The 24,451-nt window shown below is 42.7% G+C and overlaps 1 protein-coding gene across 2 annotated transcripts; it reads right to left on the reverse strand.

The window, feature by feature from the left end:
* Positions 1 to 837: 837 nt before the first annotated feature.
* On the reverse strand, positions 838 to 13,389 carry COX7A2L (cytochrome c oxidase subunit 7A2 like; the record flags this gene model as incomplete). 2 transcript variants are annotated; one of them, XM_084234673.1, is made up of 3 exons in its annotated part: positions 838 to 978; positions 3,057 to 3,188; positions 13,318 to 13,389. In XM_084234673.1, the coding sequence occupies 3 exons, from the start codon at positions 13,387 to 13,389 to the stop codon at positions 838 to 840; spliced, it is 345 nt and encodes a 114-aa protein (XP_084090799.1). The 2 variants fall into 2 exon arrangements, with proteins under 2 accessions (XP_084090799.1, XP_084090798.1); XM_084234672.1 differs by having other exon boundaries at positions 838 to 1,038.
* Between the last annotated feature and the right edge of the window lie 11,062 nt (positions 13,390 to 24,451).

A 24,451-nucleotide genomic window follows, 5' to 3' on the forward strand; every position in this document is an offset into this window, starting at 1 on the left:
TTTGTAAAGATTATCTGGTGCCTAATTAAAAACAAATTAGAATCAGGTTTAAGATGTCTCTGGTATTCGGAAATTACTTTAAAAAGGTCATATAAAAGGACTTCAAACTTGAGATTTTTCATTCATGTATTTATTCCACAATCAAAATAAATCATAATTTAAAGCCATAACATTTTTAAAAGGTAAAGGAGAATTTGTCACAGCTGCATTAATGAAACAGACATCAGTCTAAAGTGCAACACTAAACAGGTGTTCTCTGTTCCCATGGTGGAATAAATACATAACAATTATACATAAATTTTCAGTCACGATCTGAGATGAGGCAAAAACCCTTTGAAACATACTGCCCAATGAATAGAAGCAGGCTGCAAATAATTTCTATTAACATTTTACTACATGAGTACAAAATCCCCAAGGCGACTACTAACTCAAACCCCTCATTTTCAAGCACCTGGTCTTGGCTTCTGTCTTCCTTCCTCAGTCACATCCAAATCCAGAAAGACTTCTACACCCGCATGCTCAACCACGTAAGTCCCCATGGACCTCAGCACACACTGTTGTTAACGAGCCTGTGTACAGCCTTCATCCAGCACCACCAGGGAAATCAGGACCCCAAACAAGGAGAGCAGCAGCATTTCTTTAAACAAGTTTTAACTGCTGAATGAGCTCTGAAAGGCCATGTGAATTTCATAAACAAGCCAAAATGTTGTCTTAATATCTGTTTCTTGTAAAATGTTAAGCAGGCCATTCAAGTAAAAAAAAAAAATTACAGAAACAATGAAAAATGAAAATTCAAAGGGTTTATGCCAAAAAGCAAACCAGTCCTATGAAGCTGACTCATTTGTTTCTGGGTTGTGAAGCCATGTAGAGGGCAATCAGGCAGTAGATGGTCCCTCCCACTGTCAGTGCCATGGTGGTCCGGTAAAGCATTTGGTCAGGCAGGCCTCGTTTCAGGTGAATAGGCACACCATCGGATCTCTTGAAAGCAAGAATTATTAAGGACAAGGTTGTTATGAAAAACATTTTACAATCAATAGGCTAACAAAGCACAAAAGTTTCCACCTCATAACTCATTAACACACTGCAGTGAGAAAAGCCCTGATTCAGTACGGAAATACTGACATTTTCTTATAAATGTGCTAAGGCTTATAATTCCAAAGTTATTTTCTAAAATGCAGCCTCCAAATCGTGCATGCAACAAATTCCAAATTTCTAAGGATTTTATTACATATTGCTTAACTAGGAAAGGAGCACTGGTGAAAATTTTTTTAAGAAGGTAAACTAAACAAAAAACTACAGGCATAAGAAAGACTCTCCAGGGCCTTCCCGGTGGCGCAGCAGTTGAGCGCTGGGTTGCGAAGCTGCCCGCAGCCTCTGCAGTGCCGGTTTGCTCCCCAGCTGCTCCCCGGGCACTGGAGGAGGGTCCCACATGGCGCGCAGACCTCTCCTGCCGCCCGCTGCTCCCCTCAGCAGTGTGCTTCGTCAGTCTGCCTATTCTGTTCCCAGCTCTGGCTCTGGTGAATTCTCTCACCCTCCCGCGCTTCTGACTGTACCCAGTGCTTGTATAAATAAATAAATAAATCTTAAAAAAAAAAAAAAGAAATTAAACAGCTGAAAATATTAAAAAAAAAAAAAAAAGAAAAAGAAAGACTCTCCATTTAGTTTGACTTCTGATCATTAGTGAGTGAAGTCTAAGCACACCAGGTCAATTAATCATTCAAATCCATTTTGTATTCAACTGACTTCATTCTGATAAGCCTGTTAAAAACCCCCACTTAATAATGAGATTCCAAAATATTTAACCCATTATCTTGCAGTCTCCAAATTCCCTCTCCACAGCAACTCAAGACCCCAAATGCCTGCTCAGGTCTTACTTTTCAGATAAAAGGGGACTGAACACATCAAAAGTTTCTATGTTGGTACTGCATCAGGACATATTTTTGAGGAGCAACAAGAGAAACAAGCATTGACACTCCCATATAGATGTATATGGATATATATCAGGTCAATGACCTCTCAATTATCTATATAGAAATTGTTAATATTTAAAGAGCCAATTCTGGCATCTGTTTTATCAGCAAACCCAAACTTCCTCTAGTTCTAGCAACAGTTCAGTAAATTTTATTATCAAAAAGAAGTAGAAGAAAACTTTCTGCCAAATGTCATTGCATGTGCACAAAGTCAAATATATATTGGATTATTCAGTGTTGTTATGCACGCTAGTGCTTCCTCCATCCACAGGATAATCAACAATTATATATGTAATTTAAAAACCTGCATATTCTTAAATACAGATGCAAAAATTAATCACCCTTCCCTCTTAGCAGTTTCTACTACAAAACCGTTCTAGTTTATGGCTCAAGAGAATTCTACTTAAGGGAAAAGAGGAAAAGTGGGTAGTAAACTAGATTAAGACTCAGTTTCATAGGGTTTTTTGTTCTTTTTTTAAGATTTATTTATTTATGCATACAAGAGCTGGGGTGCAGGCCAAAAATGCAGTAGGTGAGAAGATTCACCAGAGACAGAGTGGGGAGCAGAACAGGCAGATGTAATGAAATACACTACTGAGGGGAACGGCAGATGAGGCAGGGGAGGTCTGCTGGCCATGTGAGTCACCTCCCAGGCCAGAGATCGAACTCGTGCTGCAGTGACTGTAGATAGCTTCATAGCGCTGCGTCTTAACCCCTTGCACCACCATGGAGGCCCCTCATAGGGTTTTTTTTTTTTTTTTTAAAGATTTACTGATTTATTTATACAAGCACTGGGTACAGTCAGAAGCGCGGGAGGGTGAGGGAATTCACCAGAGCCAGAGCGGAGAGCAGAACAGGCAGAAGGACCAAAATACACTGCTGAGGGGAGCAGCGGGCAGCAGGAGAGGTCTGCGCGCCATACGGGACTCTCGCCCGGCGGCCAGGGATCGAACCAGTGCTACAGAGGCTGCGAGCAGCTTCGCAACCCAGCGCTCAACCGCTGTGCCACCAGGGAGGCCCCCCTCATAGGGTTTTTAAAGTCTATCTGTTGCAAAGATTTCTCTGTTCTAACGCGTATTCTCTCACCTGGAAAAATTTTTGCATCTCTGGAACTTTGTTTTTCCCAACATAATCATATGCAGTAGCATCAGAAGTCAGTTTAGTTGGTGTGGCAAATATGATAGGCGGTGCTTCTCTGGAAACCACAGGCCTTAATCCCTGTACGAAAAAAGAAAATGTCAAGTTGAAAGCACGTCTGGGCCTCTGAACAAAACTTTCAAGGCGCAGGCTGTCTGGAATAGAAGAGGCAGTTAGTTTCTCAACCACACAAGAGGAAGGAAGGTATCGCTAACATTACAAGGCTTTTCTTTTTTTTTTTTTTTAACTTTATTTATTTATTTGTTTGTTTGTTTTGTTTATACATGCACTGGGTACAGTCAGAAGCGCAGGAGGGTGAGAGAATTCACCAGAGCCAGAGCGGGGAGCAGAGCAGGCAGAAGGACCGAAATACACTACTGAGGGGAGCAGCGGGCGGCAGGAGAGGTCTGCGCGCCATGTGGGACCCTCCTCTGGTGGCCGGGGAGCAGCTGGGGATCGAACTGGTGCTGTAGAGGCTGCGGGCAGCTTCGCAACCCAGAGCTCAACCGCTGCGCCACCGGGGAGGCCCACAAGGCTTTTCATTTTAAGTTTAATGTGAAAATTCTTAAATTTTCAACAGAACACCCGCTTTTCCCAGAGCAAACTGTCAGAACAACTCTCTGCTATTAAGATGGAGGAGGATGCAAAGGGTGAGAGAAGCAACAACAAAAGTTCAATCTGAGCTTCTAGAAATACCTAATGTGCCTATATTCTTATCAAACCAATAAAATCTTTATAACCTGTATGAACTTTTAATTAGATTTTAAGAGTTTTAATGGCTGTTCCTTTTCTCCTTTGGGTGAAGTTATACACAAATATGGAATCTGTAACCTTAAAATGGACTTAATACTAAGTGAAGTAAGTCAGGAGAAAGACAAATACCAGATGGTTTTAGTTACATGTGGAATAGAAAGAAACAAAACAAAGGATCAGACAAAACCAAAGCAATAATAAACCCCTGACCTCTGGCTGCAACAGAGGCAAGCAGGAGATGCAGCAGAGGGAGGAGGCCCAAAGGAGCATAGTGGAGGATTACTGGGGCTCTGGTGGTGGGTACAGTGTGAAAACACTTATTTGAGAGGCTTTAGCATACAACACCCAAAACAAATACAATGATGTAAATCAATGTTACCTCAATAAAAAAATATAAAACATTTAAAAGAAAAAGACAAAGGCCAAAAATAGGAAAGGAAAATACCAGTGTTCTCATCTGTGTATGTGTGTAATAGCTATAAGAGCTACCACTGAAAGGACTGTATGGTAATAAACATGTACCTAAAGCAGGTATTTACGGAATACCTGAATACGGCAGGTACTCACTAATATATCTGAGGGTTAAATGGATTTAAGGGTTAACATAAGCTTGCTATTTGTAGTTTCTGCAGTGACATGGGTAAAGGAAGGACAAATGCAGGCTTAAAAAGAACCCAGTAGGGGGAGAAAAACAGAATACCTTGAAAACATTACACTAAATATAAGAAGCCAGTCACAAAAGACCACATATTATATAAACCCATTCACAGGAAAATCCAGAAGAGGGAAATCTACAAAAGACAGAAAGTAGATTATAGGCTGCTTAAGGCTACAGAGAAATGTAGCGGGGGGGGGGGGGGGGGAGGTAGTTATAGTTGAAGGATCCAGGTCTCTTTCTGAAGTGATGAAAATGCTCTAGAACTGACATGGTGATGACTGTACATTATCTGTGATTACACTAACAACCAATGGAAGTACACTTTAAATGATCAATATATGATACTTGGATTATCTCTCAATAAAGTTACTAATGTCATATGTAGAATATACTTATAAAAAATGAAACATTTAAGAAGGTCTCCCTGGTGGCACAAGGGGTTAAGCACCACACCATGAAGAAACCGCAGCCACTGCAGCATGAGTTCAATACTGGCCGGCCAGGGAGCAACCCACATGGCACAGCAGACCTCTCCTGTCTTGCCCGCTGCTCCCTTCAGCAGTGTATTTCATCAGTCTGCCTGTGTTGTTCCCCACTCTGTCTCTGATGAATCCTCTCACCCCTGCATCTCTGGCCTGTACCCCAGCTCTTATATGCATAAATAAACAAATCTTTTTAAAAAATTAAACATTTAAAAGGAACCTAAAGGGAACTGTGGTTTTCTCCCTGACAGAGTCAATCTATAGTAGCTCACCAAAATAACCTGCCTAAGGAGCTAAGAGTTACAAACCATAAAGTAACATCCTTTTATTAAATTCTAACTAGGACAAATAAAGCAGAGTTCAAGCCTAGCCTCTGCCATTTTATAAATGAAAAAGGAAACCTTTGCCCAAGTTGACACAGTCATCAGACCACAGGTTCTTGAGCCCTTCTAGGACATATCTAGAATTCTGAAAACAGAATATTGGAAATAGAATATTGAAAACCTCAATGTTCTCCCACCAGGCAGGCCTTAGAATCAAAAGGGCAACACAAGTTATTAAACTTGGCTTCCATTTCTTCTCACACAGTTCCATAAATAGGAATGAATCACTGTCTTTTTTCTGTACTACATGCACTCTTTCAATATATATTACTGAGGACTTATACTTTGTTGAACATATACAATGAGTAAGATAAAATCTCTGCCATTATGGATATTAATGTTATAAAATAACTGTAGCTAATATCTACCAAGCTCTTGTTAAGTGACCAGCATCATATTAAATATTTCATCTCATTTAATCCTGAATGCACCCCTAGGGATATGTAACTATTTTCACTTTACAGAGGAGAAAACCGAATCAAAGAAAATCAAATTTCAAACTCACGCCTCTCTAAAGACCAGAGGCCTGGCTTTTAAGTATTCCACTACCTGCCCTTGCCGTTGCCCCTTAACTATTGCTTACAAACAAGAATCCGTACAAAGAGAAAGCTTGGTGAGTAAGCGTTTAGCCTATATCTAGTACTTAAACACACTCAGGAGGCAGAGAAAGGAACTGGGGCCCTAACTACAGAGATAACAAGTCAAAAGGGATCTCATTGAACTGGGGAATTTTAGATACTTACTCTGTGAGCTCTTTGTATTTTCTCCTAATGATCATTTCCCCTTGAATGCAAAAATCTTAAAAGTCTTCCTACCAAGCATTTATAAAAGTGGTCTGAAATTAAATTCATGTTTTGCCAGGAGCATTTTTATTTTTTTTTCTTTTTTCCTCTTCTAAAGATTTATTCATTTATTCATCCATTCATTCATTTATTCAGCATATAAGAGCTGGGGTACAGGCCAGAGGTGCGGGTGAGAGGATTCACCAGAGGCAGAGAGGGGAGCAGAACAGGCAGATCCACTGAAACACATCGCTGAGGGGAGCAGCGGGTAAGGCAGAAGACGTCTGCTATGCCATGTGGGTCGCTCCCTGGCTGGCCAGGGAATCGAAATCATGCTGCAGTGGCTGCAAACAGCCCCACAGATTGTGTCCTAACCCCTGGCGCCACCAGGGAGGCCCTGCCAGGAGCATTTTTAGATGGGATTACACCTAGCTTCTGTGTGTTTGTTCACCCATCAAATGTTCACAACTACAGCAGTTTTTGTACAATATCAACTGGAAACGGGAGTAACAGCCACCTTAACAGTCTCAAATAGTTCCATATTTCCATTTATAATATAAAAGTTAGAATATCAATATTTAAAGTTACCTAAAAATCCATTGCCTCATCACATCAACTATTTATAGTTGTATATTCTCCAGTCTTTTTTCACAGGTATATTTAAGTATCTTTACAGAGAGCGTGTAAAATCCTATATTCGGCTGTTCTCATTTATTAATTAGCATTTTGTTCAGCTTCTTACACAATCTTCACAACTAAATTTACTATAAATGAGACATTATGATCAGCCCATGTTACAGATGATTAAAACAACTCAGAGATGCCACAAGGGAGATGGAATTAACCCACTTTTATTACACCACAGGATAAATAAGTCAGTTGATTTGGCCATACAGATAAAACAGATACTGTAGTGAGGTATTGCAACTACTCACTATTAAACCTCCTCACAATTTGAGAGCAATCAATGTTTCCAATGTTTACAGAGCTAGACAGGACAAGCACTAGGGTTCTCAAGCACTAGGGCTTTCAAGCATGGACTGGACCAGGAAGTTGCATTTACAGAAAAGGGTCTAGAGCAAATTCCTTCACCTTCTCTTCCAGTGCTAAAGTTAACTAACAGTAACTTAAAAGCTCAAATACCTCTGCTCATCTCAAAAAATGGCAATGCTACCTTTCCGGGTACTCCAAAACTTTGAAATTATTCTTAATACTTCTTGCTCACACACCACAAGTCCTTTTAGTTCTATCTTCAAAATGTATTCAGAATCTGATTGCTTCTCACCTATCTCCACTAATCTATACTCTGCTCAAACCCCTGGACTTTTACAATGGCCTCCTAATTGGTCACCCTGTTCTCATTTCCAGGACTCTACTATTAATGCAGTAACCAGTGATTTTGTGAAAACAGATGATGTCACTACTCAGCTGACATACTCATGAAGGCATCCCACCTCACTGAGAAAAACTCAAAAATTCTTGCAATGTCTTTCGGGGCTCCACAACATGCACCCCTCAATATTTCCCCTTATATCTTCCTTTCTCTGCTCCAGTTCACTTTACTACCCAAGCGTGTTCTATCTAGAAAGCTCTTTATGTGGCTTGCACCCTCAACTTCCTTCAGGATTTTGCCCGTTACCTTCTCAGTGAAACCTAATGTTTCTACCCTTTTAAAAACTGCATGTCCTGGGCCTCCCCAGTGGCGCAGCGGTTGAGTGCTGGGTTGCGAAGCTGCCCACGGCCTCTGCGGCGCCGGTTCGATCCCCGGCTGCTCCCCGTCCACCGGAGGAGGGTCCCACATGGCGCGCAGACCTCTCCTGCCGCCTGCTGCTCCCCTCAGCAGTGTACTTCGGTCCTTCTGCCTGCTCTGCTCCCCGCTCTGGCTCTGGTGAATTCTCTCACCGTCCCGCGCTTCTGACTATACCCAGTGCATGTATAAAACAAACAAACAAATAAATAAACATGCCTCTAAAAAAAAAAAAAAACTGCATGTCCTCCCTCTTACCCTGCCTCTCCCTTTCTTGCCTTATTTTTCTCCACAGCACTCATCACTATCTAACATACTCCATTCTGCTTTGTTTACTGTGTCTCCCCCTACTGCAATGGAAAGCTCAGGAGGGCAAGATTTGGCATGTTTTGTTCACTACTGTTATTTCCCAAGAAAAGTGACTGGCACAGAGTGTACATTCAGTAAATATTTGTTGAACTGTATAAATCTACAAAAGAACTTCGGAACCAAAGTCACGTAAATCAGCATTTGATGGTAAATTCTCCCACAACTCCCACAGCAACAGGAAAACAGCTGAACACTGTTGTTAAAATAGACTAAGTAACAATCACAGGTTTTACTTTTAATATGAAATCTCTTAGCTGTTTACACAATCACTACCTCTACAATTAAGAGCGCAGTTCTACCCACCTACACACACACACACGCACAGAGCCATTCAACCACAGCCACATTTAGTAGTTGAATTCTTCCTAGTCTACTTAAGTTGCTCCAAATTTTTAAAGTATAATTTTTCCCCCAAGTTTTCCTTTACTTCTACCATTCAGTTTGTGAGGGAGGGAGGATTACCCCCCCCAATGTAATTTTTAAATGCTAGAAACCCAAAACATACTCTGATTTATGACTAAGAAACAAGGTTCAATCCAGTGACTCAGTCCTTCATTTGTTCCAGCCAGATGTTACCACTGCCAAGATACCCCAAGATCTTATACTCTGCACACCCAAAATTCACCCAGTTTCTTTCACATGCCAGCTCAGGAGCAACCTGTTCTTGTGGAAAGCTCTACCAGCTTTCCAATGCCAGGCCATCTTGCAGTCCTCCTTCCTCATCCCTAAAAACCTCTCTCATCTCAATGCTAAGTCGTTATCGCCCAGACCTCTAATACTTTCTCCATTCTTACATACAAAACTATCTTATGGGTATAATAGGCATTCCTGACATGAGACTCTCCCAGTGAGATTATCTTTTCAAAGTGTAGATCTGGTCATGGTACTTGCTTCTCCATCATGAACTTTTCATGAAACCGAAGCTAAGAAGCACTCCTTTGTTTCACCTCTGGATAAAACTCTACAACTTTCTGCATCAAGTTGCTTGATGGCACTGATATCTCACAAAATTAAGTCCAACCATGCTATGTACTTCATAATCTATCTCCCTCCACAGCCCAAACTCAACATGCTCTCTCCTTCATTCTCACAATTCTCTTTAGCTACGATATCATTCTGCCATCTCAACTAGGACAGGAATTACTAGGTCATATGCTAAAATTACATTTAACTTTTTAAGAAACTACCAAACTGTTTTCCCAAGTGGCAGCACCATTTTACAACCCTTACAGTAATGTAGTGGGGTTGCAGGTTTCCACATTTGCCACTAACACATGTTGTTTGCCCTTGAATTTAACAGATAACAAGTAGTATTGAAATTAGGACCCCACAGCACAAGCTGAAGGGCTACCAGGTGCAGATGGTAAAATGAATGAGCTATGAGAATGAATGAGCTATGAGCTGATTAGTGCTAAATGGTCTAACATGCCATAGGATTGAAGATGATCCAATCAGACTTATGGGTGGGGCACCCAGAAAGACGATATAAGTCAATGCAGGCACCAGCTTGGGACTCTCTGTTCCTGGTCTCCAAAAAAGGAAGAATAAAGAAAAAAGCAGCAGCAGCTGACAGCTGAAGAAAGCTGAAGAGCTCTGCAGAGGCCTGGGGCCACTGTCTTCTAGCCCTACCTAAAAAGGAGCACCAAAGGCTCCGGCCCTAGTGTCTCAAAGAGCTGTTGTTGGTGTGGGCCAACAACTCACAAAGAGCTGTTAATGCTGGTATATCTTACACTGCCTTCTAGTGACTGGTAATGACTAGTGGTGACTGGGACTAGTGGCCAGTCCTACCCAGCACTGTTGACAAGGGACCAGCACTCTGTGTCCACGTCCCCTCTGAAAGCTGTTAACCGATCCTGTTTATTGGGTACTGCCTCCCAGTGCTGCTGCCTCTATTGCTGTCTGGTCCAGCATCTGGTGCTGTCCATCCTCACCTTCAGACTGTTGCTGCAGGTTATCTCAGCAGCCCCACCTGAAAGCACCTCCAGCTGTGCTGAAGTTGGCTCCTGGCCCGCTGCTTGCTGCCGTCCAAGCCCTCATTGACAGGACAGCAACATCTTGGATGAGCCACCTTTCATTTGGAACTTCTGGACATTGTGGACACTAACTGGGGTGAGAGAGCCGGCCACTTGTGGCCTTAGAAACTTTGTTACCCATTTGTTAAATAAACCCCACTGTTGTTGTTCCCTGAGGCTGAATGGTCTTGTACTTGTGCATGAGGGTGAAAAAGCCCATCTTGGCCCTTCCTCCACTGACGTTGCAGCACCCTATAGCTCTGTTTCAGTATCTCACTGTAATTTTGATTTGCATTTCCCTAATGACCAATATTATCTTTTCACTTGCTTATTGGCTTCACTTTATTTTTATTATTTTTAAAAGATTTATTTATTTATACAAGCACTGGGTACAGTCAGAAGCACGGGAGGGTGAGAGAATTCACCAGAGCCAGAGCGGGAAGCCGAACAGGCAGAAGGACCGAAGTACACTGCTGAGGGGAGCAGTGGGCGTGGCAGGAGAGGTCTGCGCGCCACGTGGGACCCTCGCGGGCGGGCAGGAATCGAACCAGCGCTGCAGAGGCTGCAGGCATCTTCGCAGCCCAGCACTCAACCGCTGCGCCACCAGGGGAGGTCCTCACTTTATTTTTAACACAGGACACAGAAAGACAAGGAAATGCTTTTCAACCAACCACTGAAAAATACCCTCACCACACTTACTTGCCATCAATCTCTACCTGTACTATTGTTAGAGAACTAGCTTTTCCTTATTAGGTTATTTAATGCATATTACGTTATTCTCTTTATATAACACTGCAAGGTAGAAGCATCTACATTTTACAGTGTGCTAATGTTTCCAAGAAAGGAAAAACTGAAGTATTCCTAATTACCAAAGTCAGAACACCTGGTTTGGAGGGTGCCTGTCACAATTACTCTGAAATCTACAATTCATATAAAGCCTACACAATATTACTTCCTTCAACATAACTTAAGAAATCCTTAAGTAACAAGTTCAAATTCCCAAGAGAAACAATTCAGCTGTGCTGAAAATCTGAAAGCCCTATCCATACTAAACGGATCTCGGAGTAATCTCTGCTCTTGAGTGCCAATTTAATTTCAATCTGTCACCTTTAGTATAAAACATCACTTTTTCCTTCTTAGATAACAAAACCTAAATTATGGTAAAAATCAAGAGAACATCTACAACCACCAACAGACTAGATCAACTGTGATTTATTTATACAATGAAATCCTACACAGCAACAAAAAACATGTGATATGAATGAACTTCAAAGAAAAAGCCTTACACAACAGTACCATACAGTTCCTTTTATCTGAAATTTAAAATTTACTATAAATAGGCAAAACTATTTATAGTAATAAGTCAGAACAGGAAGGTGGACAGGAATTGACAGGGCAAGAGTAACAGGGAACTTTCTAGGGGTGATGGAATGTTCTGTATGTTAACAGGGGTATGGTTTACAAAGTTCATACTTTTGTCATGAACAAAAAAAGTATGTTCATGTACATACTTTAAAATCTGTACACTGAAAAATATATTTTCTTTTTGGTAGAGAAGATATGATAGAAATAGCTATTTTCCTATAATCGGTACAAGATCACAGCTGCCAATGCCTTCTTTAGAACTTGCTATTATTTTTGTTTCAGTAATGCGGATTCTCCTTCTAACCCTGGATTGTTCTTTTTGACAAATTTCCTCCACCATCCCTAATGTTTTTGTTGTGTAATTATATTCCCACCTTTTTCTCCTACAGACTCCCTGGGTGATGTCTCCACCACAGATTCTACCACCACCTACCACATCTATTAAAGGCCACAATGAAAATCCAAATGCTACCAGACATGACAGGTCACCACAAATTCAACATTTATAAACCTGAACCCTTTCTCCACAATACCACACCCACAAAAACTGCCTTTCCAGCTCCCTCCCCATCCTACTTAATAGTGTATCTAATCTTAGATTGAAATTCTCACCCTTAGGCAAGCTGCAGTATCCCACAGAAAAAGTTGCAATAATGAATCTTCCTTTACAGCTGCACCTGGGACCCACACTGTTCAAGTCCAGTTTTCCAAATGCATACTTCAACCCTTCCCACACTGAGGATAGGAATATGACAGGGTCTTGCACTTAGCTTCAGGGGAAAAGTTATATTCCGGGGAAAAGTTACTCATCCAGTACCAGTCACCTGCTTAATACTGTTTGCCACCTGACAAACACCTCATTTAACCTGGACTAAAACTTCTCCAGGTGAAACTCAACATATTTACCTAGTCAAGGTCATAAAACCAAAGTAGCCAAACCAGAATTTTGAGGCCAAATTAAGTGTAGGAATGTAAACTTCATCTCTACACCACAGCTGGAAATTCAAACTCTAAAATGGCAAAATGTGAGTGAATTCGGAAGTTTAAAAAAAAGGGGGGGGGCATTTGTTAACAATGAGAAAGTGAAAGCTCCGTGCATGTAACTGCCCAAGCTCACCTGGAATTTGAAGGAACTCATGAATCCCTTCTGCCCCTATGGTTTCCCTCGGTGGCATCATCCCAGCTCCCCAAATGCTTAGACGAGGCAACCTTTGGGGCTGCATCAGGGATGTGTGTATGGGGGAAGGGGGTAGAAGAAGGGGGCGGGAATAGGGGTTGACAATGGGGCACTGAGGAGACCGAAACCATGTTTCCTGAAATAGAGGAGAGCCTAACTTTGGACTCGGCCGGGTGGCATTCTGGACGCCGCGGACCCCACGAGTCACCCCAACACCCACAAGCAACGAGCCTGGGGGTCACCTTGACACCTGCTGAATGCCACAACCAACTTCCGCGCCAGGACAGCCCCGCCGCAACAGCAGCTACATAATTAGAAGTTTCTTTGGCCGCAACAAGCCGATATAGAGGCGCGGACAAATGCAGGATGAAATAAACCGAACCGCTGGCAGCAACTTCGTCCCGTTAACGGCGCCTCAACTGCAAGGCAGAGAGGCTTGGGCCGCACTGCTCCTATCGGAGCCGGCGTGGCACTACCCATACCTGTGGGCTATAGGCGTCGGAAGCCCATGCTCCCGCCAGTTTCTGTGTGAAGCCACTAAACTTGTAGTACATGACGCCGGGTGTCCAGCCAGCCGCAGCCGCTGCCTGCGCGACCGCCCGAAGAGAAGGACCCCGCCTTCCTGGCTGTCGCCCGTCGGCACAGCCTAAGGACCCTGCTCCAGAAATTGGGCTGTCTAAATATCGCCTAACTTAAAACAAGCGCTCTTAAACTGTAATAGCCTACAAGTCGGATCCTCAGAATCGAAAAGGACAAGACCACCTCCAGAAAAGAGCATAAAACCGCAGGTTTGGGGTAGGTGGAAAATACGAAGTGTCATCTTCCCCCCTATTTAGATTCGGGCAGTCTCAAGACGCCTTAGGAAATGCGCAAGCGCCTTGCGGACCAGCCCGTGGCTGAGGCGGCGGATTCAGCTGAGTCGATTTGGGGCGGGACCTAGTGAGGGTGTGGGCGGGGCCTAGCGCAGCTGTGGGCGGGACCTAGCGCGGCTGTGGGCGGGGCCCAGTGAGCACTGCCCTATGGGTGGGCAGAGGCAGTGCTGCAAGGCTGCAAGGTCGCCACCTAGTAGTTGCGTTAGAAAAGGTTATATTATTTTACCAAACTTGCTCTTAGCCTTATTCTTTCCTTCCTTATCCTGGTCACCTTGTGGATCGCTCCGCTCTCATTCGGTGAGCCCGAGTATGGCCCCATCGATCGAGCTTTGCGGGAAACCTAAGAATGAGAGAAAATTAGCAATCCCCTGCTGAGGCTCTTTAATACCCAGGGATGTGACGTGTTTCGCCACAATAACTTAAAAATAAACCCCTGAACTGTGTGCAAAAGAAATGAATAGTGACCCAAACTTAAGGCACGGGGATAAAAATTTTGCAGTGTCACAGAACTCTGACGTGAATTTTATAGGAATTGTTACTCATCCTTTTGCTGGTCTCTGCCCTTTCAGATAAATGAGTTAGGGAGTAGAGGGCAGGTATATTAGAAAAACTTGAAACATCTGGACCTTGAGCTTGAAAGATCTGCAGCTACCACTTTCAGTTCTGGTAATATTAATTTTATTCAATTTAAAGAGGATTTTAAAGCTTCTACTCTGTGCAAGTGTAGGGTAAATGATTTTCAGGCTTTTCTGCCCTCCCCACATTAGGATTGCCCTGCCTGATGGGGCCCCTGCATTTGTAACATTGCTAGAAGTTGTGTTGTTTGCTTCTGTGGGCCATGCCTGCAGTATTGAGACATTGGCCAAGGAAAGAAGAGGCAGGAGAGAGAAGGGAAGAAGGAAAACCAGAGAGGCCCAGAGTGAAGACTTGCCAGGGGCTTGGAGGCCTACTGGCCTCCTGGCCACCAAACCCCCCAACCCCCCTCACCACCCCCTACCTGCCATGTACCTGGTTGCTGCACTACATGTAAAAGCTCAATAAAAGTCTGAGAAAGCCACCGGGAGCTCCCGTACTTAATAAAAAGAGTGTACTAGTTTCTGAACTTTAGAGGTAAGATTTTTTCTTAGCTTTAGAATCTAACCAGAGATTTTTCACAAACATCTTATAGTACCTTTATGAAGCATGTGGTGAACAATGGGCAATACTGACTAAGCTGTATATAACATTTTTCATAAGCAAACTCATTTAATCTTTACAACAATCCTATGAGGAGGTGCTATTATCATCTCCATCTTAACACTACAAGAAAATGAGGCCCAGAAATGTTATGTAACTTGCCCAGGTCAGCTATTAGTGACAGAGCTAAGGCCTGTCTCAGGAGTTTGTGCTTCTAAGCACTGCATTATAAATCAATATAAATCCATCCTGACAAGAAGAGAATGAAGACCCAGTACTCCAGAATTAGAGTGTACACCAGCAGGTGTAAGCCCAAATTCAGGACTGCCAACACTCTGAAGAACAAAAGTTTCAACACATTCATAAGATCTGCTGTACCGGGCCTCCCCTGGTGGCGCAGGTAATTGAGCGCCGCGCTGTGAAGCTGTCTGCAGCCTCTGCAGCGCCGGTTCAATCCCGGCCGGCGACGAGGGTCCCACATGGCACTACAGACCCCTCCTGTCTCACTGGCTGCTCCCTCAGCAGTGTAGTATATTTCGTCAGTCTGTCTGTTCTGCTCCCCGCTCTGTCTCTCGTGAATCCTCTCACCCTCCCGCGCTTCTGACTGTACCCGGGTTCTTGTATAAATAAATAAATAAATAAATCTTAAAAAAAAATCAGCTGTACCAAAGTCACTGCTTTTACAAAGTAACATTGTGATATCATAGAAAAAACATGCAATTTGTGTTTGAGTCCCAATTTCTTCAAAGTTGAGTGATTTGCAACCAGTCATTTCCATTTCTGAGCCTTGTTTGTCTCTTCTGTAGGGTGGGAATCATCGTAATACCTTTCCTCACTAATGTTCTGAGAATCAACAGTTCAGTTATAAAGCTTATACAGATATTAGTTGCTGATCTTACCTTTGAGTCATTTTACTTTCTCACAGCTCTTGGCTATGTATAAGAATCTCAGTTAACTTTTCTTGGTTACTCTAAATTAAATTTTTTTCATTTTTTAAAAAGATTTACTTATTTATTTATTTTATTTATACAATAGCTGGGGTACAGGCCAGAGGCACGGGAGGGTGAGAGGATTCACTAGAGACACAGTGGGGAGCAGAACAGGCAGACGGACCAAAAGCACTGCTGAGAGGAGCAGCAGGGGCGACAGGAGAGGTCTGCCGCGCCATGTGGGAATCTCCCTAGCCAAACGGGAATCCAATCCGCACTGCAGAGGCTGCGGACAGCTTCACAGAGCTGTACTCAACCCGCTGCGCCACTGGAGAGGCCCTAAAATTGAATTTTAATTTACCTAATGATGAACCACTCATACCAAAAGGAGAAAACAAATTTGTTAGCAAATATTGGGTGAAAGGAAAGAGCTTTCACAGACTCTAGATTGAACAGAGAAATTAAATGATTTAGGACAGTTCCCTGTCTCCATCCTACTGACACCTTAGACATATTTTGGAAGAAGAAGGTAGAGTGCATTCACCAACTTTTAGTAACACTAAGGTGTGCCAGCTACGGGAAGTACAAAGTTTCCTGTCAACACTGGTTATTTCCTTAAAGTTCCTGCCATCTGATTTTAAATCCAGCAAGACATAAATTAAGAATCCTGAAAATGTTACAACAGCCAGGCTGTTCAGTGGGAGATAAATGTCAGTAGCAGAGTGTGGGCTGGGATGTCACATGGAGTGGCTGATCATAGGAAGATTTTGTCTCGTTTCCTAAATAAAATGCAGCATACTCTGACAACACTAAAGCAACGTATTCTCAATCTTATTTGTATGTCCCACCCAACATCAAAGCTTGCTCTTTCTTTTATCATGATCCCTTCAGATTGTTCTCTAGTTTCTATTCTGAGGGGAAGTAACCACAATTCACAGTGCAGGCAAGCTTGTCAATCACCAAGTGATTTGAGTGAGTGCAAAAGCCACTCTGGCTCCAGTGAATCAGAATGCTGCTGCATCCCCATTTGTGAGGCCTGTGCGCTAATAGCCTCTGGCAGGCCGCTTTGTGAAAGCACTCAGGAATGGATGGAAGACCAATATAAATTTTAAATCGGCTTGTACTGAATGTAGATAGGAACTGCCTCCTTGTGAAATAGTTCTTAATTTTTTTAATTTTCTTTTTTTAAGATTTATTTATGCATACAAGAGCTGGGGTACAGGCCAAAGGTATAGGGAGTGAGAGGATTCACCAGAGACAGAGCGGGGAACAGAACATGCAGACTAACTGAAATACGCTGCTGAGGGGAGCAGTGGAAAAGACAGAAGAAGTCTGCTGCGCCATGTGGGTTGCTCCCTGGCCGGCCAGGGATTGAACTCATGCTGCAGAGGCTGCGGATTGCTTCATAGTGCTGTGCTTAACCCCTGGCGCCACCAGGGGGGCCCAATTTTTTTAATTTTCTAATTCTCTTAGAATTGACTTTTTTAAATTTGACACTTGGTAGGTCTGGCAAAATTAAAGCCAGTGTAGGCCCTGTAGTAGCTGAGGTTATTGTGAGCTCTTTCTGATTCAGTCCATCCTTCCTGTCTTCAGAAGGGCTCATGTATCACCTGGCATTGGTGTGACCAGCTGGGGGGGAGAAATAAGAGTCCTGAGCTTTTGTTACAAGCTTATTTACCATGAAGAGTGTCTCTGCAGGACACAGGTGTCCAGGAAACCCTTCTTTCCCTCACTTTACTATTTCTTTTCTTTTCTTTTTTTTTGAAGATTTATTTATTTATGCCTATAAGAACTGGGCTCTAGGCCAGAGGTACGGGGGTTGAGAGGATTCACCAGAGCCAGAGTGGGGAGCAGAACAGGCAGGTGTATTAAAATACACAGCTGAGGGGAGCAGTGGGCAAGACAAGAGAGGTCTGCTGCACTATGTGGTTTGCTCCCTGACTGGGGATTGAACTTGTGCTGCAGTGGCTGGCGAAAGCTTGTTAGCCCCAAGACTTTTTACCCCTGTGCCACCAGGGAGGCCCTCACTTTACTATTTCTTTGCAAAGTCCAAAATCTAGAAATTTTCTAACCTGAGGAAACACATTTGTGCATGTGGATTTAACCCATACTAAGGTAGTTTCCCTGACGGAACATGGACTATTGCAGTATTGTGTTGTGGTGAAGTGTTAACCTACTTGATTGTGATTTATATCTACTCTCTCTTAGGCCAAAAAACAAAAAACAAAAAAGGTAGAAGAAAAAAATTTTCCAACATTTTAAACTGCTAATGATATCCCCAAGAAGAACATTGCCAGAAAATATTGGAAAACAAAATAGAGAATTGCATGCACTTTATGATTCGCAGAATGATACCTGTCATGCAATTATTTGGTAATTTTCATGTGGCAGAATTAGAAGTCTCAGCTGTCATTTCTTAGTGATTTTGTCAAATAAAGCCCTATTTGGTGTGGAAATTTTGTCTTTGAAACCTGAAATCTTGGTTATATCAGTATTACTGAAAAACAATTAAACCCTTGTTAAAGCATGGTATTTTTCATAGCAAGGGAGTTGAGGGTCTGCAGGGTGCATTGCTCACCCAAAGGAGGAGAAATGGCAGCTGGGATTGCAGTTGCTGGGACAGCTTTATTGCAGCACTAGAAGAACATATTGACATCAACTCCCTGCTCTGACCTTCTCCATGTTGAATGTCAATATGGTGTGTGAGGCTGCCTTACTTTTGCCTGCCTGCTTGTCGTTATGTGCAAGTCAAAAGCACATCCACAGAAATTATGGATTTAACTCAATTTTGACACATCACATTTCATTTCACTGGTTAAGAAAGGCTGAGGTATGACTCATAATTTATTTTAAATCATTTTAAATACACTTAATTATGCATAGAAAAAAGTTAAGATCCAGAACAAGATTCATGCAATTTTACATTAACATCATCTATAAAAATACATTATATAGAATGTTGTCCCATCCATAGAATGAAAGGATTAGCAGTGGCCCTCTCCAGTTTTAGGTCAGAGGGTGGTTCCTAATTATAGGAGATTCTCACGCTCCACTTCACATAGTCTGCAGTGTTGCACTGTTTTACAATGAGCATGTATTACTTTGTAAGTCCATATACACATATAATTACGACATCCTTAAAAGGCATAAAAATTAGAATTAAAAAATATTTCCACAGGGGCCTCCCTGGTGGCACAAGGGGTTGAGAGGCAGCAATATGAAGCTTATCCACTTATCCACTGCAGCGTGAGTTCAATCCCCTGCCAGGGAGGTGACCCACATGGCGCAGCAGACCTCTCCTGTCGCAACCACTGCTCCCCTCAGCAGTGTATTTCAGTCAATCTGCCTGTTCTGTTCCCCACTCTGCCTCTGGTGAATCCTCTTACCCCCCACATCTCTGGCCTGTACCCCAGTTCTTGTATGCATAAAAAAATAAATCTTTAAAAAAAAATTTTCCAGGGCCTCCCCGGTGGCACAGTGGTTGAGCACTGGGCTGCGAAGCTGCCCACAGCCTCTGCAATGCCAGTTCATTCTCCGGCAGCCGGCAAGGGTCCCACATGGCGCGCAGACCTCTCCTACCGCACCTGCTGCTCCCCTCAGCAGTGTTTCGTTGGTCTGTCTGTTCTGCTCCCCACTCTGGCTCTGGTGAATTCTATCTCATCCTCCCGCACTTCTGACTGTACCCAGTGCTTGTATAAATAAATGAATAAATCTTAAAAAAAAATTTTTTCTATATAGTATAAATACTAATTAATTTAGAATATTCTTTTATTGCCTCCTGCAGAGATGCAAGGAGCCTATTGAGTGACAGTGCCCAAGTATTAACGAGAAGAAGGATTACTCAAGGGCCATTCTGCCCACTAGAGGTGACACTATGTGATTCTTGATCACAATGTTGGAGAAAAGAAAGTATGACTGGATCGATGGGTGGATAGATGGATGCATGAATTAATAAATGAATGCACACTACCTCCACATGCTGCTGTGAGAAATGAGCAACCATGCTGAGTAGCTATGTATGTGAAAAAGTGGTGATCAAGCAGCAAAGAAGATTAAGAACCATATATCTGGAGCTCAAGAAGGTAAAACTTGAAGGATCATTTTCTTTTCAAGTAATAGAACTTTTTGCATTCAGAAAAAAAAATCTATCTCATTCTACCCAACATCAAAGCATGGGGTGCTCCATAGCTATCGAGAATATGCCCACATCCCATCCCTGGACTAGATTTGTTACTGTAGGCTGGTTTCTTAACCTCTCTCAGTCATGGAATTAAGATTTCAACTTGACAGTGTGATTGCAAGGATTAAGTACAATGATATATGTGCTTGAAAAGTTTAAAGAAAATATGGAATGTACAGAAGTGCACATTGGAAATAATATTGAGTAGAAATAGTAAAACTGGATTTATAGTCACTGACAGAAGCCAAAAATTAATTTAGCATGATGAGAATTTTTAATTTATTGGATTTTGTGTTTGTATAAGGTTACCTGGCTATAATAAAAATTGCTCCCACCCACTTCTCCTTTCTGCTCTCCCATCTTCCTTGCTACTTTCCCCAAGAGTAACATTAGATAATGTCTATCCTATTAATAAATACTAGTTAAGGCATGGGACAACCAGACAGAGCTATCAGGTAAGAACACAATGTGAAAAGATCCCCCAAAGACAAGGAATCTACCTTGAAAGTTTGAAGGTTAAAGAGAGAATTTGAGTGTCCCACTGAAATAACAGCCAACTTTTTAAAATTAGCATCAAAATAAAAAAACACATCATTTTTCAAATGCCAAATCCATTATTTTACTTGTTTCCCCTTCCTCTTATAATTCTTAAACAGAAAATTGACATTTCTTTAGTTTCTGCTAGAAACCAAAGTAACAGCCCTAAATACAGATCACCATCTGAAAAGGATAAACAGGTAACAGGCCAGCTTGAATTTAAATCCCAAGCCCTCCTCTGACCCCTCAGTTATGGTGGGGAAGTTATTTCCCCACTGTGGTTCAGAGAGAAGTGAATTGAAGATTCCAGATCACAGGACTAGAAAGCATTAATTCACTAGCATGTGCAGCCCACCATGTGATTCCAGAATGACAAAGCTGGGGAGATCAGCCTGAGTCTTCAAAAAAAGGAGAGGCCCCTGACTTCACTATTACAGTATAGGAAATAAAGCCACGGGAAAAATCAAGGAGTATGTCATGAATCTCAGGAAGTGTCTAATGAAAGGTAAATCTCCCCTAAAAGAAGGGATGACATTCCCAAACCCCAACTAGAAACTCAGAAAATCCAAGTCAAGGGGAACTGGTTCTCTGCCTGGAACCCCAGCAACACCCCTGTCCTCGCTGGCTTTGATCCAAAAGAGGAATTTGTGAGCACACCATTCTAGACAACCCAACAGTTTCCAGCAAGAGACTTGCTGAAGCCCAGCCTTCTAACAGTGTGAAGGGCAGAAAGAGACATGATTGTTGGTGTTCATGTGCTCTGCGCTTCTTGTTCAACCCTGTCCCTTAAGGCTACCTGGTCCTTTCCCAGCACACATTCACATCCTTGCAGTGCCTGGAAAATAACTGGATGTTGTTGTAGAACAACTGCATCTATTATCATTTAAATCAGGGTAAAGGGAAACATCAAACCAAGGTGTTTGTGTTTTCTGTCCTGAGCAGAAGCTCAGGACAGAAGCTCCCTGTGAACACACGTAGCCCAGTTTCGGCACAGATGTCAGAAACGTGGAGCCTGCAAGTCTGCCCAGGCAGTTCTGTTCTTGAATCATTAAGAACAACTGAGTGGGTGGAACGAGAACATGAAATTGCTGTGTGCTCTCATGTTTTGTTTATGGAGCAATCATCTCTAGACGTGTTTTCTTTTTTTATGAAGAATCTTTTCTATGTTTGCCTTTTACCACCCCACCTTCCTTCCTGTCCCCAGCTCTCCCACACCCACTAAAGAGAAACATTGAGAGCATTACAAAAATCTCTGCAAATTTAAGAATAGGTTACATTCAATGTCTCTCTAAACCAATTCCACTTATTCAGTCAAAATAAATGATTTATAGCGATATGAATTACACAGGTAACAACTAGATTTGAACACTGTATTGTTTTAAAGGCTCATAACCACTCTCAAGTCTTAAGAATTGCTTTCCTTTTTTCACTGTTGTATAATGAGGACCTTGTTAACCTACTCAAACTGAAAGGTCTGTGATGCTAATTATCAGCAGGGTTTAATTGGTGGTACCTGCCACAAGATTCTTAACTCCACTGAGCCTCAGTTTCTTTATCTATAAAATGGAAACAATATCTACTTTGATTGCATGCCTAGAACATACTCATTAAACTAGCAGTTACTGTTATGACTAATAGTTGCAGCGGCCGGGCAAAGCAGGATGGAACAGGCTTCGCCAAATCCCAAGAATATTTCTCTACCCCAGCCTTGGCCCAAAGCAGACAGGGTGGTTTCTAAGACTTGTCATGGCTCTTATCCCCAGTTAGTGGTTCCTGGACCCCCAGGAATGTCTGTCCAACTCTAGACTGACTTGCTTGCCTGCTCCACCTACACCATCTGTTAGAACGGGTCTGTGTGTTAAGCCCTGGTGCTGTCTTTACCAACTAGGGAGGTCTCGATTTATTGGTTTTGCTCTCATTTTTGGCTTCTAAGTGTTGTCCTGTCTGATGTACACCCCTGCACATTTCCTGGGACACATCACCACAATGTCCCTTAATTTTTGGCATTGGTCTGCTTCTAGAAGCAAAGAATGCTGGCATCAGGTACTTTTAAAAGAGGGAGAGAATCCATTAAATTTTCTCTCAGGAAAACGAGCTTGGTTTTTAAAAAATGTTCCATGGACTGGATCTAATAACTTGGTTCCGTGATAATTTCTCCTCTGCCTGCTCTAATTGCAAATATTCTTTCAGAAACAATAGAGTATTACTGCTTCTCAATAGGCTAATGAGACTACATTTCCAGAGGGCTTTCATCCAGAGGAAGTTTTTCAGACTTCACCCGCAACACAAACAGGTACAGGGAAGTCTCACCAGCCTGGAAATGGATGAGGGTAGGGAGGCAGCAAGATCAGTCAGTCCTGGGGAAGGCCAAGGAGGCCCCTTGGGCCCATGAACCTCCAAATCATCCTTCCCTGGGAGCCCTGACAAGGCTGCACAAGAGCCTTTTGATCACAGCCTGTCCAGCCAACATTCGGTGTTCAGCACAAGGTCTTAACTACATGAATGCTAACCAGGTCAGCAGATCCACTTCCCTCAAGCTTTGGGATGGCTCCAGCTGTCCATCCCTAACTGAATCATTCTGGGAGCTGATCAACTGAAGAGCTAGGAGTGGTGGCTGCAGACTTTTCCAAGAGAGCCGTAATGCTGTCAGTCAACTAGCACTTAATTTCCAGTGGGTTGTAAATGTGCCATTTATCCTGCAAGCTTCAGGGTGAGCCACTCAGTAGGATTCTAAGTTAAATGATGCAAGAATAACTACTCTCCCTGAGCATTTGTGCTTCAGAATTAAAAACAAAGCAAAAAAGACCAAACCTGCCTTTATATTGATTGCAAATATTGCAGCAGAGGAATCACTTTCCATTAAATTCCCGTGATGAAGTCATGTGTAACCTGAGTTGAAGGCCACTGGAGGCCCAAAACCATTTAGTAGCACCTCGTGGGCACAAATGGAGCTTTGCACTTACGGCCTGAGCAACCTGCTCAGATTAAGTTTTGAGGTTTGATGCTGTCCTGCCCCTAAAGGCATGGATGGCCCCTGGGGGAAAATGGGTGGAACTGGGCTGAGGAGGAACCAGGGTGGATACTGGGGCAAATGGAAAAGGGATAGCAGCAAGGCCATTGACTGAAGGATGTGCCAGATGCTGGCTTGGTTATCTATGCCCTTTCCTGGTCTTGCAGACCTCCACGGAGAACTTTTCTAAGAAGGGCCACCTAAGAAACATCTTCATGTAGCCATGGAGCTGGGGCGCTGGGTGGTGGGGTCTGTGTGTGCCTAGGGACTTGGGGAAGAAGAGACAGGGGTGGAGGGAAATATACACTTTGTTCCATTTCATTGTTATTGAAATTCCTTGTAAGATACAAAATGCTGGGGCCTCCTTAGTGGCGCAAGGGGTTAAGTCTCAGCACTATGAAGCTATTGGCAGCCACTGCAGCACACATTCGATCCCTGGCCAGGGAGCTAACCCACACAGGGCACAGCAGACCTTTCCTGTCTCACTTGCTGCTCCCCTCAGCAGTGTATTTCAGTCAATCCCCCTGTTCTGCTCCCCGCTCTGTCTCTGGTGAATCCTCTCACAGTCCTCCACCCTCGCACCTCTGGCCTGTACCCCAGTTCTTGTAGGCATAAATAAATCGTTAAAAAAAAAGATACAAAATGCTATTCAATAAATGTTACTGGCAAATGTAGTTAACTTTGATAATATAGGTAGATAACAATACAACAAAACAGTCTGTGGAGATGCTAGCATTCTATAGTCTGTGCTGGCCACACATGGCTACTGAGCACTCAAAATGTAGCTGACACAACTAAAGAACTTCATTTTTAACTTTAAATAATTAATTAATAATTAATTAATTAATTTTCACATTAATTCGATAGCCGCATATGACTAGTGGCTATGCTAGTGGATCGCAAATTTCAGGG

This window comes from Talpa europaea, assembly GCF_964194135.1.
Source record: "Talpa europaea genome assembly, chromosome: 6".
NCBI lineage: Eukaryota > Metazoa > Chordata > Mammalia > Eulipotyphla > Talpidae > Talpa > Talpa europaea.